Source organism: Somniosus microcephalus, chromosome 1 (assembly GCF_052327205.1).
Source record: "Somniosus microcephalus isolate GS21.2 chromosome 1, FLI_Smic_1.0, whole genome shotgun sequence".
NCBI lineage: Eukaryota > Metazoa > Chordata > Chondrichthyes > Squaliformes > Somniosidae > Somniosus > Somniosus microcephalus.
The window spans coordinates 264,608,435-264,622,843 of NC_140987.1; the positions used below are offsets into that span (position 1 = coordinate 264,608,435).

The window sequence follows — 14,409 nt, forward strand, 5'->3', positions numbered from 1 at the left end:
CCACATATATACAATAATAATATTGACTAATCACCCTTGTACAAACCCTTGATTCCTCTCTTTACTGTCCCCTTTCCTAATCTAGTGCTCCTACGGAGTGTCTCCCCAATGTCTGCAGCAGGGCTGGTGGAAGGCTGCTGAGTGTCGGTGCCAGAGACTACAGACGCCCTCGACCAGCTTTGGCCCTGGAAGGCCTGGCTGTAGACTGCTCCACCTCAGGTTGGGTGGCAGCAATCTGGGCTGGCTGGATGACAGGCAGTGACAAGTGCAATGGCGGAGTGGCAGTGGTGGGAGCAGGAATGCTGCCATCCTGAGAGAGGAAAGCAGGTTCCTGCTCCACTGACCCACTGCCACTCCTCTGGAGTAGCACCTCAGCATCCCTACCAATCTGCTGGAGCACAGATTGCTGGCCTGCTGCGACACCGTGAGATCCCCAGTGGACTGTAGTGGACCCAGCGATGATGGCAGCAGTCAGAGCTTTCATGGCATCAAGCTGAGACTGCATAAGAACAGTCTGAGACTCGATGGCAGCAACTATTGACTGCATTACAGCACTAAGACTTTGCATCGCTTCCGCCTGTGCTGCAATGGATGCTGACACATCGCCCATGACATGTGTCATGAGGTCTGGATCCACACGGTCTCTCTGGGAATCCACTACCCTCTGCACAGTGGAAATGATCAGCTCCATGGTGTGCGCAGAGCTCTGTGCAATGTTGGAGCTGGACTCCTCCACACTCGTTACTATTTCCGACAGGCTCGGGCACCCTTGCCATTGCACCTATAGTCTCAGTGTGCATGGCCATCACCCATCTTGTGAACGCCTCCCCATCGAGGTCCTCATCTGAGTCCTACGCAGCAGAACTCGTGCGCGAACTCGCCCTCCGGGGAGCTGGCTCCAGAGCTACCCTTCCCCCCTGGCCTTGCTGCAGCCCGCTCGTCCCCGGAGCATCACCCAGTGCAGACCCCTCTACTAAACTTGCCTCTAAAGATAGTGCCAGTATCTGAGGTGGTGCCTGCGGGTGAGAGATGCAGTGATGCGGTGCTTTGCTCCTCCTCCTCCTCTTCTCCTTCCTCACTCTCAGTGGGAGGCTCAGGGACAGGCTCCACATCTGGTTGCTGATTATCTGAAAGGATAAAGGCACAAGACTCGTGTTAAGGTGAGGGCAGGGGCGGCAGGAAGGGAGCAAGGAATGCAGACATTCTCAAGAAATAGGAGCAGGAATAGGCCACTTGGCCCCTCGAGCCTGCTCCGCCATTCAATAAGATCATGGCTGATCTTGGGCTCAAAGCCACTTCTCCGCCTGCTCCCCATAACCCTTCACTCCCTTATCTTGTAAAAATCTGTCTATCTCCACTTTAAATGTATTTAATGACCCAGCCTCCACAGCTCTCTGGGGCAGAGAATTCCACAGATTTACGATCCTCTGAGAGAAGAAATTCCTCCTCATCTCAGTTCTAAAAGAGCGACCCTTTATTCTGAAACTATGCCCCCGCATTCTAGATTTCCCCACGAAGGGAAACATCCTCTCCGCATCTACCTTGTCGAGCCCCCTCAGTATCTTATATTTTTGAATAAGATCACCTCTCATTCTTCTAAATTCCAATGAGTATAAGCCCAGCCTGCTCAACCTTTCTTCATAAGTCAACCCCCTCATCTCAGGAATCAACCGTGTGAATCATCTCTGAACTGCCTCCAATGCAAGTATATCCTTCCTTAAATAAGGAGACCAAAACTGTACGCAGCGCTCACGGTGTGGTCTCACCAATACCCTGTAGCAGGACTTCCCTACTTTTATACTCCAGTCCCCTTGCAATAAAGGCCAACATTCCATTTGCCTTTTTGATTACTTGTTGCACCTGCATGCTAACTTTTTGTGTTTCATGCACAAGGACCCCCAGGTCCCTCTGAACTGTAGCATTTTGTAATCTCTCTCTATTTAAATAATAATTTGTTTTTTTATTTTTCCTGTCAAAGTGGATAACCTCGCACTTTCCCACATTATACTCCATCTGCCACATGTTTGCCCACTCACTTAGCCTGTCTATATCCTTTTGCAGATTCTTTGAGTCCTCTGCAAAACGTGCTTTTCCACCCATCTTTGCAAACTTGGCTACATTACACTTGGTCCCTTCATCCAAGTCATTAATAGAGATTGTAAATAGTTGAGGCCCCAGCACCGATCCCTGTGGCACCCCACTAGTTACCGTTTGCCAACCGGAAAATGTCCCATTTATCCCGACTCTCTGCTTTCTGTTAGTTAGCCAATTCTCTAATGCTATTGGGGCAGAAATTCGGGTCGGGGGCATGCCGCGCGTGCAAGCCCCCGATCTGCACTTACCCGACGCGCCGGCCGTTGAGCTTCAGGGACGCCTGGAATTCCTGTTTTAAAATGATGACTCCCAGGCAGCGTCTGCCATCACGCCGCCCAGGAGTGCAGCCAGCGCGAAGCCTGGAGCGCGCAGTGCAACTGAGACACGCCCCTTGAGGTCTCATTTTAAAAGGACACGCCCCCAATGTTTCTCACAAGCTGCAAAGCATTTTTACATGCAGAGCAGCATTTCAAATAGGTTTTTGGTATTTTTATGAAGCTTTTGGTAACTTTTATCAACTTTTAAAAATGTTTACATTATTTTGAAGAATCTGAAGTAGTTTTAAACAGAATTAAAGCAATTTAAAGACTTTTAAAAGCCCTGAAAGCATTTTTTTCATTCCATTTATTTATTTAGCAACGTCGTCGTCGTACGTGTCTTCACACTGTTCCCTTTGGGGAACTGTATGAAGTGGTGGAAGGATTTATGGCCATGATTAACGCTCCTTCCGTGACCGTAACCATCTTTGTACCAGCCATTAGGGTGGTTAGTCCTATGGCGGGAGGGTTTTACGGGCTCCCACAAGCTATACGAGGAGGGGGGCCACCCACACCCATGGACGCAAATATCCCACTGGATGTCAACCCAGAATTTAGAGCCGGAGCTCCGACTCCACTTGCCGGGACTGTGTGGAGCGGGGTTCGAAACCCTACCCCGTCTGGCCCAGCGGCGGGGATCCTACCGCTACGCCAAAGGCCCACTCCGATTAGCAACGTGAAATAGCTGGAATGAGCACAATTCACGGCATTAAAAGAACTCACAATTGAACTGATGATGACCTCAGCAATCTCCTCAACGAGGTGGAGGCGCAGCGCCTGCTCATCATTGGTAATGAGAAGTCCAAGGCGCCGCAAAAAGGACAGATGATAGCTTGGTCTTTCAAGTGGCAGCATAGGGCTCCAGTCACGGGGAGGGAAAAGGCGCAGGAAACGTATGGGTGTCACCTTTTGCGCGGAGTGGGCCTTTTGCGTAGCGGTAAGCATCCCCGCCGCTGGGCCAGAAGGAGTAGGGTTTCGAACCCCGCTCCAGACAGTCCGGCAAGTGGAGTCGGAGCTCCAACTATAAATTCTGGGTGGACATCCAGCGGGATACTTGCGTCCGCGGGTGTGGGTGGCCCCCCCCCCCTCAGATGGGTTGTGGGAGCCCGTAAAACCCTCACGCCATAGGACTAACCACCCTAATGGCTGGTATGAAGATGGTTATGGTCACGGAACGAGCGTTAACGTGGCCAGAAATCCTTCCACCACTTCATACAGTTCCCGAAAGGGAACAGTGTGAGGATACGTACGACGATGACCTCTTGCGCAATGCACCTCCTTGGACCCTCAGTCACAGATGCGAGGGGGCAAATCGTGCAATTGTTAAATTTTTCATTTTATTGACATGTAAAATGTTGGCCCAGTAATTCCGTTCCAAACGCGTGAGTACGGTCGGGGTACTCACGTGTCTGGCCGGAGGAAATGCCGGTTTTCAGCATGCACAGCGCATGCGGGGAATACCGGCATTTCCTGTCCTCTGAACGAAAGGGTTCAGAGGCAGAACGCGTGCGACTGCACAGGCAGCGCGTGCGCAGTAAAATTCGCCGGTTTCATTCATGCTTTCAGTGAGGTTAAGTCCTTACAACTTACACATGAAAAAAGCATGAGTACAGTTGCTCCAGAGGCTGCGGAGGAAAATATATTTTATCGTGGAGCTTCTGAAAGGCAATATTTTTGTTTGGGAAAGGGAGGAAAGTTATTTTAAGAAATGCTGAGGTAAGTTTTAAAGTTTATTTTTGTTTTTTAAAACGGGTTTTCAGTACTGTAGGTAGAAGGAGCAATTGTGGCTATGTGAATTGAATTTGCTGTGTTTATTAAATGTGAAAATGACTCCAACATTTTTAAAGAAAGAAACTTTTCATCAGTAATATATTCTTTTAAGTAATTATGTATGTATGTCTGTATATATTCCTTTGCGTATATGTATGTATATATTCCTTTACTTATGTGTATGAATGTATGTATTTAATTATGACTTTCAGAGAAAGTAACTTATTGGAAAATCATAATTAAATACATACATTCATACACATAAGTAAAGGAATATATACAGACATACATACATAATTACTTAAAAGAATATATTACTGATGAACAGTTTCTTTCTTAAAAATGTTGGAAATGTTACATTACTCATTTTAGAACAGTCATTTTCACATTAAACACAGCAAATTCAATTCACACAGCCACAATTGCTCCTTCTACCTACAGTACTGAAAACCCGTTTAAAAAAAAAAAAAATAAACTTTAAAACTTACCTCATCATTTCTTAAAATAACTTTCCTCCCTTTCCCAAACAAAAATATTGCCTTTCAGAAGCTCCACGATAAAATATATCTTCCTCCGCAGCCTCTGGAGCAACTTTACACATGCTTTTTTCACGTGTAAGTTGTAAGGACTTAACCTCACTGAATCCATGAATGAAATCAACGAAGTTCACTGCGCACGCGCTGCCTGTGCAGTCGCATGCGCTGTGCCTCTGAACCCCTTCGTTCAGAGGACAGGAAATGCCAGTTTTCTCTGCATGCGCTGTGCATGCTGAAAACCGGCATTTCCTCCGGCCAGACGCGTGAGTACCCCGACCGTACTCACGCGTTTGGAACGGAATTACTGGGCTAATATATTACCCCCAACTCCGTGAGCTCTTATCTTATGCAGTAACCTTTTATGTGGCACCTTATCGAATGCCTTCTGGAAATCCAAATACACCACATCCACTGGCACACCCTTGTCCACCCTGCTCATTACATCCTCAAAGAACTCCAGCAAATTTGTTAAACATGATTTCCCTTTCATAAAACCATGCTGACTCTGTTTGACTGCATTATGATTTTCCAAATGCCCTGGTACTGCTTCCTTAATGAAGGACTCCAGCATTTTCCCAACAACAGATGTTAGGCTAACTGGTCTATAGTTTCCTGCTTTCTGTCTCCCTCCTTTCTGAAATCGGGGTGTTACATTTGCGGTTTTCCATGGAAGGTGAGAAAGGTTTGTGGTGTGGGGGGGAAGTGGGATGAGAGAAGGAGAGGGGCTGAGGATACCCAAGGGGCCCACCGCCTGCTGCTCAATGAGTCGCTGCACTCGCTCCTCAAGGTCTGAGAGCTGTTGGAGCTGCGCATCACCTCTGCCTGTTCTCTGCAGCACCCCACTGAGGTCATTAGTGCTTGATTTAGCGCCTCACTTCCTTCCTGGGGCGCTAACACCCAATTTAGTAGAAGTTCAGAATCCTTAGCGCCTGGCGCTAAATTTTCAAAATGTCAAAAGTTAGTGCCCCAAATGGGGTGATACCCAATTTCACCCCCTAACTTTATTAAAGCTAACATTAAGTAAGTAGTAACTTTATTAACGGTAACAGTATTAGTGTGATAATGGTTAGCCTGGCCACCCTGGAATTGTAAACCGATCAGACCCCAACTTCCAGCGGTAGGATGGGTGATCGGCACACCCCGAGAGCTCTAAAATCCTCCGACCACTAACCCCGTAATTATACTCGTACGCCGGGGTCTAAGTACGTATATTGTGGCCTTGTCCCTGAACAGTATTCTGTTATTAACCATCTGTTATCTGCAAGTGTCTGGTTCTTGCAGTTACAAGCTCAGCTCGTTCCCAAACAACAACCTGCAGGCTCCGCTAGGACATTTTAACTTGCCGTAAACTGGCAGGGCCTGATGGGAAAATGATCACCTAGTAATGGTCAACTGTCTTACACACACCATCTGGTCCTACCCACCTTGATATTGTTCACTGAGCAAATGTTAATTGTTCAGACTGCATCACTTTTGCCTGTGCCTTTAATATTCTGGGTTATCGTGTGTATTTTTTTTTATTGCAGATTTTCATTGGTGAAATATCGATGTATTTTATTAAAACAACAAGAGAAAACCTCCTCCGTCAGGAGAAGACCATCGTAACAGGAGAGTGTTGTTATTTGAGCCCTCTTTTCCGAAGAATAATAAGGTTTATAGGTGAGTCACTGTACGAAGCTGCTTTGCTATGTGGGGGGGCTTAGTTTCCATTCCATAAACCGACAGAGGCGGTTCCTTAGAACAGAGAAGGTTAAAGGGAGATTTAATAGAGGTGTTTCAAATTATGCGGGCTTTTGATAGAGCAAATTAAGAGAAACTCCACTGGCAGTAGGGTAGGTAACCAGAGGACACAGGTTTAAGGTCATTGGCAAAAGAACCAGAGGCGACATGAGGAGAATTTTTTTTACGCAGCGAGTTGTTGTGATTTGGAACGTGCTGCCAGATTCAATAATAACTTTCGAAAGGGAATTAGATAAATACTTGAAAAGGAAAAATTTGCAGGGCTATGGGAAAAAAGAGGGGGAGTGGGACTAATTGGGAAACTCTTTCAAAGAGCCGGCACAGGCAGGATGGGCCGAATGGCCTCCTTCTGTGCTGTCGGATTCTGTGATTCTAGGTGCTGCTGATCAATGTCTTTGATATCAAAGTCTGCGATTTTATGGTGAGGGGAGGAAGCTAAGGGGGTAATTTTGATTTTGGCCGATGGTGTAAACTGGGCCATATTTACTACAATTATATAGGGCCTTGGTGAGACCACACCTTGAGTACTGTCAACTGCTGATCTGTGTCTTAACTCCATCTCCCCACCTTGGTTCTGTAACCATTAATACCCTTGCCTAACAAAAATCTTATCAATCTCAGTTTATAATTTTTCTGTTGACCCCCAGCCTCAACAGTTTTGCAAGGGGGAGAGAGTTCCAGACTTCCACTGGTCTTTGTGTGAAGAAGTGCTTCCTGATGTCACCTCTGACTGGCCTAGCTCTAATTTTAAGGTTAGGCCCCCTTGTTCTGGGCTCCCCCACCAGAGGAAATAATGGCCTAAAACTTCGGGTGGTTTGCGCCACCCGTTTCTGCCGTGAAATGGCGAAAAAACAGCGGCGGGCGCTCTTCCGCCAGCTGGTGGCGGGTCCCGTGGTTGGTCGGCAGCGCTGCCGTTGCCTGCTATCGGCGAGAGTATTTTAATGAGGTGTGCAATGCCGAGTTGATGCCAGCTCCTACATTTTGGAGTTCTCTGCTCGCATTGCCGCCCACGCTAAATCATGCCGGTATTTGCTGCCGCTAAAAGGTCTTTCAGCAGCGTTAACGGCCATGAGGAGTCTGGCAGGACTTAGGAGGATGGACGCAGGAACTTCAAACGCCTCCTTTGTCAAGGTTGTTCTTTTAAATATTGATTTTTTTGCCCATCAGTGGCGGGTGGGTGGAGGGGGTTTGGTGCATTTTCTGGCAGCTATCCAGGAGGCCTCCAGTGTTTGTGGGTCAGTAAATCAATGGGTGAACGATTGAAGATGATCTGTGATAGGATCTCTTTTACCTGCATTCATGTCATAAACAAATAAAAAATCAACAATCATCAGTTGGCAGCTAATATTTTTGGAGCACGTACGGCAACTGTTGGGGTTGCTCCTTTCTTCCCTGCTCCCCTACACTGTGAGCGGGAGACCAAGGCGACCTTTGGCCTCCTTCTGAGATTAGCGCTGCAAAGAGCGCGTTGCACTAGCAAATCACGGCCATGCTGATGATAATGAGCAGGCAATACCAAAATACCGGTACCATCTGTGCTCTCTCAGCCGGCGGCCGTAATCCCTGGCCGCCAATGTTACCGGCAGATTTCCAGCATTCCCCAATTTCTAGGCCAATTTCTCTCTATTCTATCAACTCCTTTAATCATCTTGAACACTCCAATTAGATCATCCCTTAATCTTCTATACCCGAAGGAATACAAGCCTAGTCTATGTAACCTGTCCTCATAACGGGAGCGACTCAGTCGATATCGCCCATTATCTCTGGTACAGGTATTGTTATTTTTTGGTGAAATTATAAATGTGCAGACCGACCAGTGAAATAATGTTAAAGAGTTACAGCAGTATAAGAACTGAGTATCGTATCACTTCTGAAACAACTTCATAAATCTAGATTAAAAACTTGCTTAAACACTGGATGCACTTTCAGAAGCTTTCTTTGTGCATTTACTCATTCTGGAAGAATCAATTGAATGATAAGAAGCATGGTTTCACAGTTAGGAGTAATAGTATTTATTCAAGGACCAAATCTATTGAGCATTTAAAAGGGATGCTCCATGGATCTCAGTCTGTCAAAGCCCATCTGTTCCATATAGTGCGCACGCCTTTTAGTAGCAATGTTCTGTACACTCTGATACGCTTGAAGAAAATAATATCATTTTTAATTAAGGAGATTGTTTAGTAATTTATAAAAAAGTCTTTCCATTCCCCACCATTTTCCAACTTCTTTTAAAAATTATTATAACATGCTTTGCTGTAGAGCAGTAAGTAGTGAATAGGTTCCCATATATAGCACATCACATGGCAGCTTTCCAGCCTTGGCTGTTTCATAAGGCAAGGAGGCACTTTTATATTGCAGCACTGGTCTTGGTAGAACAGTGCTATCCTGATTTCCAGGTGCTGCCATGGTTTTCAATCAAAAAACAACAACAAATTGCATTTGTACAGCACCTTTAACGTAGTAAAACGTCCCAGGGCGCTTCACAGGAGCGATTATCAAACAAAATGTGACACCGAGCCACATAAGGAGACCAGAAGCTTAGTCAAAGAGGTAGGTTTTAAGGAGCATCTTAAAAGTAGAGAGGTTTGGGAAGCTAATTCCAGAGCTTAGGGCCTAGGCAGCTGAAGGCACAGCCACCAATGGTGGAGCAATGAAAACCAGGGATGCGCGAGAGGCCAGAATTGGAGGAGTGCAGAGATCTCGGCGGGTTGTAGGCAATGTTCCCGTTAATTTTTTTTGGGCACGTGGCCCCTTTAAGGGGCTGCACGGACCATTCAAAATACCGTGCGTGTGCGGTTTTCCGCATTGAAAAGCAAGCAAACCGGCTGCGCGGGAGGTCCAGAGAGCTGCGTGGCCGCACAGCTTAAAGGGAACATTTGTTGTAGGGTTACAGAGATGGGGACAAGCAAAATTAGAGCCTGCAGCTTAGATTTTGCAGTCGCTGTTATTTTAACACCAGGGTGGTAGAAATAGGACCTGGTTGCGCCGGTTTACGATGTGTAAAACGAGCACAAAGAGGGTCCATTTTGAGGACCAACTTCCTGCGCTCCAAATGCTGCCTGAAAGATGCCAGGGTCATTTTTCAGGCAGTTCTGGCGGTCACCTAAAACAGATATTAGGCCCCATTGTATATATTAGCGAGGGGGGCCGAATGCCTGTTTTTGGACCCCCTCGGGGAAATTGGATAGCGGTGAGTGAACAGGTGATGGCCCTGCTTCGCTCAGGATTCTAAGCTGCAGCTGCCAGCAAAAGGTTTTATAAAAGAAAACTTACCCTCAGGAGTGAATTATTGCTGATTATAAACTTAGGTTATAAAACCAGTGGCAACTCACAAGACTCTTCTAAAAGTAGATGGCCACTGCGTTGGGAAGTTCAGAAGCTTATATTTCCAACTGGCAAGGGAACAACAGATATAGAGCAGATACTAGGGGGCTGAAATTGGACTTCGCCACCAGCACGAAACGGGCTCGTGGTGCAGCAGTAGCCCATTTTACATTGCGCCTGATCTTGTTGTACTTCTTCACACAAAGGGAGGTGGAAATCTGGAATGCTCTTCCCCCAAAAAGCTGTTGAGGCTGGGGGTCAATTGAAAAAGTCAAAACTGAGATTGATAGATTTTTGTTAGGCAAGGTTATTAAGGGTTACAGAACCAAGGTGGGTAGCTGGAGTTAAGATACAGCTCAGCCATGATCTGATTGAATGGCGGAACAGGCTCAAGGGGCTGAATGGCCTCCTCCTGTTCCTACGTTCCTATGCAGTGGCAAAGATCAATTTCACCACTCCTCCACCCCCCCCGACCCCCCTCGATCCTTATTGAATCAGAGAATGGTACAGCACAGAAGGAGACCATTCGGCCCATCGAATCCTCTGGTCACTTTTATACTCCATCTAGTGGAAGCCTTAAGCGAGACTTCTTGTATTGCAAAGCAAACACAAACTTTAAAACGTGATGTTTTAGAAAGATTCAGACACCCCGTTCACAGAGATTAACTGGATGTCTTTTTAAAACATGTCGAGGTGGTCACTGAAAAAAACCTCCAGTGTTTCTGATCAACCAATCTCTGCTAATTGTGCAAGGCAGGAGCTGGAAGTATTTGTGTACGTGCCTGTTAAGTAGTGCCTGGGAGGAATGATGGGTTAAAATGGGGACTCGAAGGTGCCACCTAGGTAAGTACAGTAATAAGACAGAGTGCCACTAAATGAACACTTAGCACCATATGCACATTTTTCTCCAGCGAAGTGTCATGAACTATAAGCTTCATAAAATATTAGCATTTTTACTGTACACTTTTGGCACATTATGAAAGATGAGCGTTTGAAAGCTACTTTGAAACTAGGTCGTAAATGTTTAATTATAGATAATGGGAAAGAATGCATTTAAAGGGAAGTTTGATGAATACATGTGCAAGAAGGGAATAGAGGGGTACGGGGGCAGTGTGGGGAGAGGTAATTAGAGTGGGAGGAGGCTGGTGTGGAGTGTAAACACCGGTGTTGACCAGTTGATCTGAGCAGCCAGTTTCTGTGCTGTTGGTTCAATGTAGTTCTAGAAAGGGTGGTGCAGTGGTTGTGTTACTGCACTAGTAATCTAGAGGCCTGGACTAATAATCTAGGGTATGGGAGTTCAAATCTCACCATGGCGTCAGCATTCGAGTACTTTGATCAAATGGCCTAGTACTAAGAAGGTTGATGGTTGATGGTGCCTGTGGAACTATATCCCAGAATGAGTTACATAGAATATACAGCACAGAAACAAGCCATTTGGCCCAACTAGTCCATATTGGCGTTTATGTTTGCTCTATCAGCATAACCCTCTATTCCCTTCTTCCTAGCATCTTCAGGAATTGTGGAAAGACGTGAAAGAAAATGTGGAATGGATCTGTTTTGGAGATGTTGGGACGGATTTTTATTTGGAGGCAGGGAGGGAGTTGGGGGGAGGGCCGGATTGAGGTCAGGAATCCCAGAGGAACGGGTTTCCCTTGAGCCCTGCCGGATTTAATGGCAGGACCTGATTAACGTTTTTTTCTGTTTCCCAGCCGCAGCCAGCCAGATTAAGAGGCAGGCGGGCTGGCTGTCGGGTGGGTAGGCCTTCAGCACCAGGTCATGCTGGGGAGCGCACAGATCGGAAGCCGGGGATCGTAGGCCTGAGGGATCGGAGGCCGGGGGTGGGGGAATTGGAGGCCGGGGAGTGTGAGAGGTTGGCGATTGGAGGCCTGAGGGATCGGAGATTCGGTGGGGGATGGGGGGAGTTGGTGGTGGGAGATCGGAGGCCTCGGGGTGAGATCGGAGGCGTTAAATGGAGGTCGGGCGGGGGTGTCCGATCGCAGGGCGTTGGTGAAGCAGGTACGCTGGATCCAGCAGGTAAGTGGAAATTTCCAACCTGCCTGTTTTTTGGGGTTAAAATTCCCCCCCCCCCACCCCACCCTGTTTCTGGGAGAAGTATGTATTTAATTAGCTGAATGTCTTTTAGTACTTCAGAGGTTAATGTAAGATGTGATTAAAAAAATTCAACCCCATCTTCCAACTTAATTGTCCTGTTAAATTTATTAAAATAGGGATATTTGTAATGACGGTTAAGCTGAAACCATCTCGCCATAAATTGTTTGCAAATTAGAAACTGATTTGGGTTTTAATTTGCATTTAATTTAGCTTGGTCCTCACTACACTATATAAGTGTAAATGGAGGTCAAGAGATATATGGGCAGCTGGTCTATGGAGGGTCAGAGTTCAGGAAGAGGGCCCAGGGCGGTATCACGACTTTCACTCAGACTGATGTATTCAAAACTAAACACTGGAGGTTAAACGTTTGCAGTGAAGCCATCTGCTTTCATCACCATAATGGCTAAACCCACGATTTGCTCTTTTGCTCCTTGCTAGAAGAAGCTAAACAAATCTGCCATGTGCTTGGGACCCATCCACTAATGTTCCCAGAACGCATTAGGATTGAAAGGGAGGTAATTGTGCACACAAAATATTAAAAACAGTTAATCATAGAATGATACAGCCCAGAAGGAGGCCATTCAGCCCATCGTGCCTGTGCCAGCTCTTTGAAAGAGCTATCCAATTAATCCCACTCCCCTGCTCTTTGCCCATAGCCCTGCAAAGTCCTCCTTTTGGTGTAATGTAGTTTGCCTTTAGCTCCGATTTTAACTGAGTGCTGAGCATGGGCCCCCAACTCGCTGAGATGAACCATTTTAACTCCCGGGACTTAGTTAAATATACCAGTCCGACTTGTCTCTTCATCACCGCCACCCCCGCCCATTGTCAATAACATCAGGCCGGTGGGCAGGAATCAGGTGAGTGTGACAAAGGGGCTTGGTTGGGAACTCGCAGGAATGGTCTCCCCGATTATCGAAGGATGTGGTGGAAAGCGATCACAGGTGAGGGGGGGGGAGCGAGCTTGGGGCCCTAGGTTTCCTTCTCCCCCTCCTCCTGGCCCACAAGAAAACCTTTTTTAAAAAATTGGTTACTTTTTGCAGCCCCTTTCTGGTCCTGTGTACCCGGTGATCCGGGTGAGAGTTACAATAACACCGGGTTCTGAATAACATCGTCAGACCCCGACTTGTTAATGAGGTCCTCATCACCTGCCTGGTGTGAGGGCCTTTCTGGCTGGCCAGAACGTGCCTGTTACAATGGCACATGACGCGAGGCCAGTGGGGAGCGGGTGAATAGCGAGCTGTGAGGATTTTAACCCACCCTCACCACCTCCCCCCACCCCCCCGCATGCCCTGTTCTCGTCAGAAAATTGAAAATTTAGTCTAATATTGCTATTCTATAGTCCCAATCGTATGGAAAGCAGATTTACTTTTCAGCATTTACATCATCCTGACAGTAACTTTTTAAATATTAATTCTCGGGGTGTGTGCGTCACTGGCAAAGCGAGCATTAATTGCCCATCGCTAATTGCCCTTGAGAAGGTGGTGGTGAGCCACCTTCTTGAACTGCTGCAGTCCGTGTGGTGAAGGTACTCCCACAGTGCTGTTGGGTAGGGAGTTCCAGGAGGGTCGGTAACCAGAGGACACAAACTTAAGGTGATTGGCAAAAGAAGCAGAGGGAAGATGAGGAGAAATGTTTTTACGCAGCGAGTTGTTGTGATCTGGAATGCACTGCCTGAAAGGGCGGTGGAAGCAGATTCAATATTAACTTTCAAAAGGGAATTGGATAAATATGCGAAAAGGAAAAGTTGCAGGGCTGTGGAACTAATTGGTAGCTCTTTCAGAGAGTGGGCACAGGTACGATGGGCTGAATGGCTTCCTTCTGTGCTGTATGATTCTATGAACTTGTTTCAGTTCCTGCAGCCTAGGAAAGAGCAGATCAGTCAACACATAGCAAAATTGAATTTAAAAAGGTTCCTCGGAAACATTTTTAATTAAGTATGAAGAGGGGCTTGTCAGGCCTTTACTCCAATTTATTAAAAAAATTCAGTAGTTTTTTTCACAGAGATGATCTAAACCTCGTGAGGCTTCTGATGGAGGGATCCGGTTTGGTGTAACATTTAGGGGGAGAAATTCGGTGGGCTGCGCCACCAGTTAGCGCCTAAAGAGGGCACTCAGTGGCTTTAGCGCCACTGGCCACGCCTCCCGCGATATTTAGCTGGGGCGCTAAGGGCGGCGTTAGCCTGTTGCGCTGCGCCGCCACGATGACGTCATCAGTGTGCGCAGCGCCCCGATCGCGATATTTGGCAGCGACTGCCTCTGTAGCGCCGCTCGCGAATCGCGCCCGGTTCACGGGGCCTACCTGTGGCGGCAATGGCACAAATTAAGGTGGAGGTGCGGGGCGGCCGCCTGCCAGCACCTCCGTCCCCGGCCTCCTGGTCTCCCCCCGCGGCATTGCCGGCTGTTTTCCGAGAGCCCGGCACTTCTCCTCGGTGCCGGGCTCTTTTGCCGGCACTCGCGATCACGCATTGTGCTGGTGCAGGCCCCTCCCCCTTAAGAATGGGAGGAAGGCCTGCAGTA

The 14,409-nt window shown here is 47.2% G+C and overlaps 1 protein-coding gene across 7 annotated transcripts in view; it reads left to right on the forward strand.

The window, feature by feature from the left end:
• plppr1 (phospholipid phosphatase related 1) overlaps positions 1 to 14,409 on the forward strand; it is a 234,237-nt gene that overhangs the window by 158,553 nt on the left and 61,275 nt on the right. For all 7 annotated transcript variants that reach the window (XR_015079037.1, XM_085993317.1, XM_085993278.1 and 4 more), the window contains one exon: positions 6,244 to 6,376. Coding sequence is in view for 6 of the 7 variants with exons in the window: in XM_085993317.1 (XP_085849443.1) it covers positions 6,244 to 6,376 (133 nt within the window). In the remaining variant the exon portion in view is untranslated. The remainder of the gene's footprint in view (positions 1 to 6,243; positions 6,377 to 14,409) is intronic.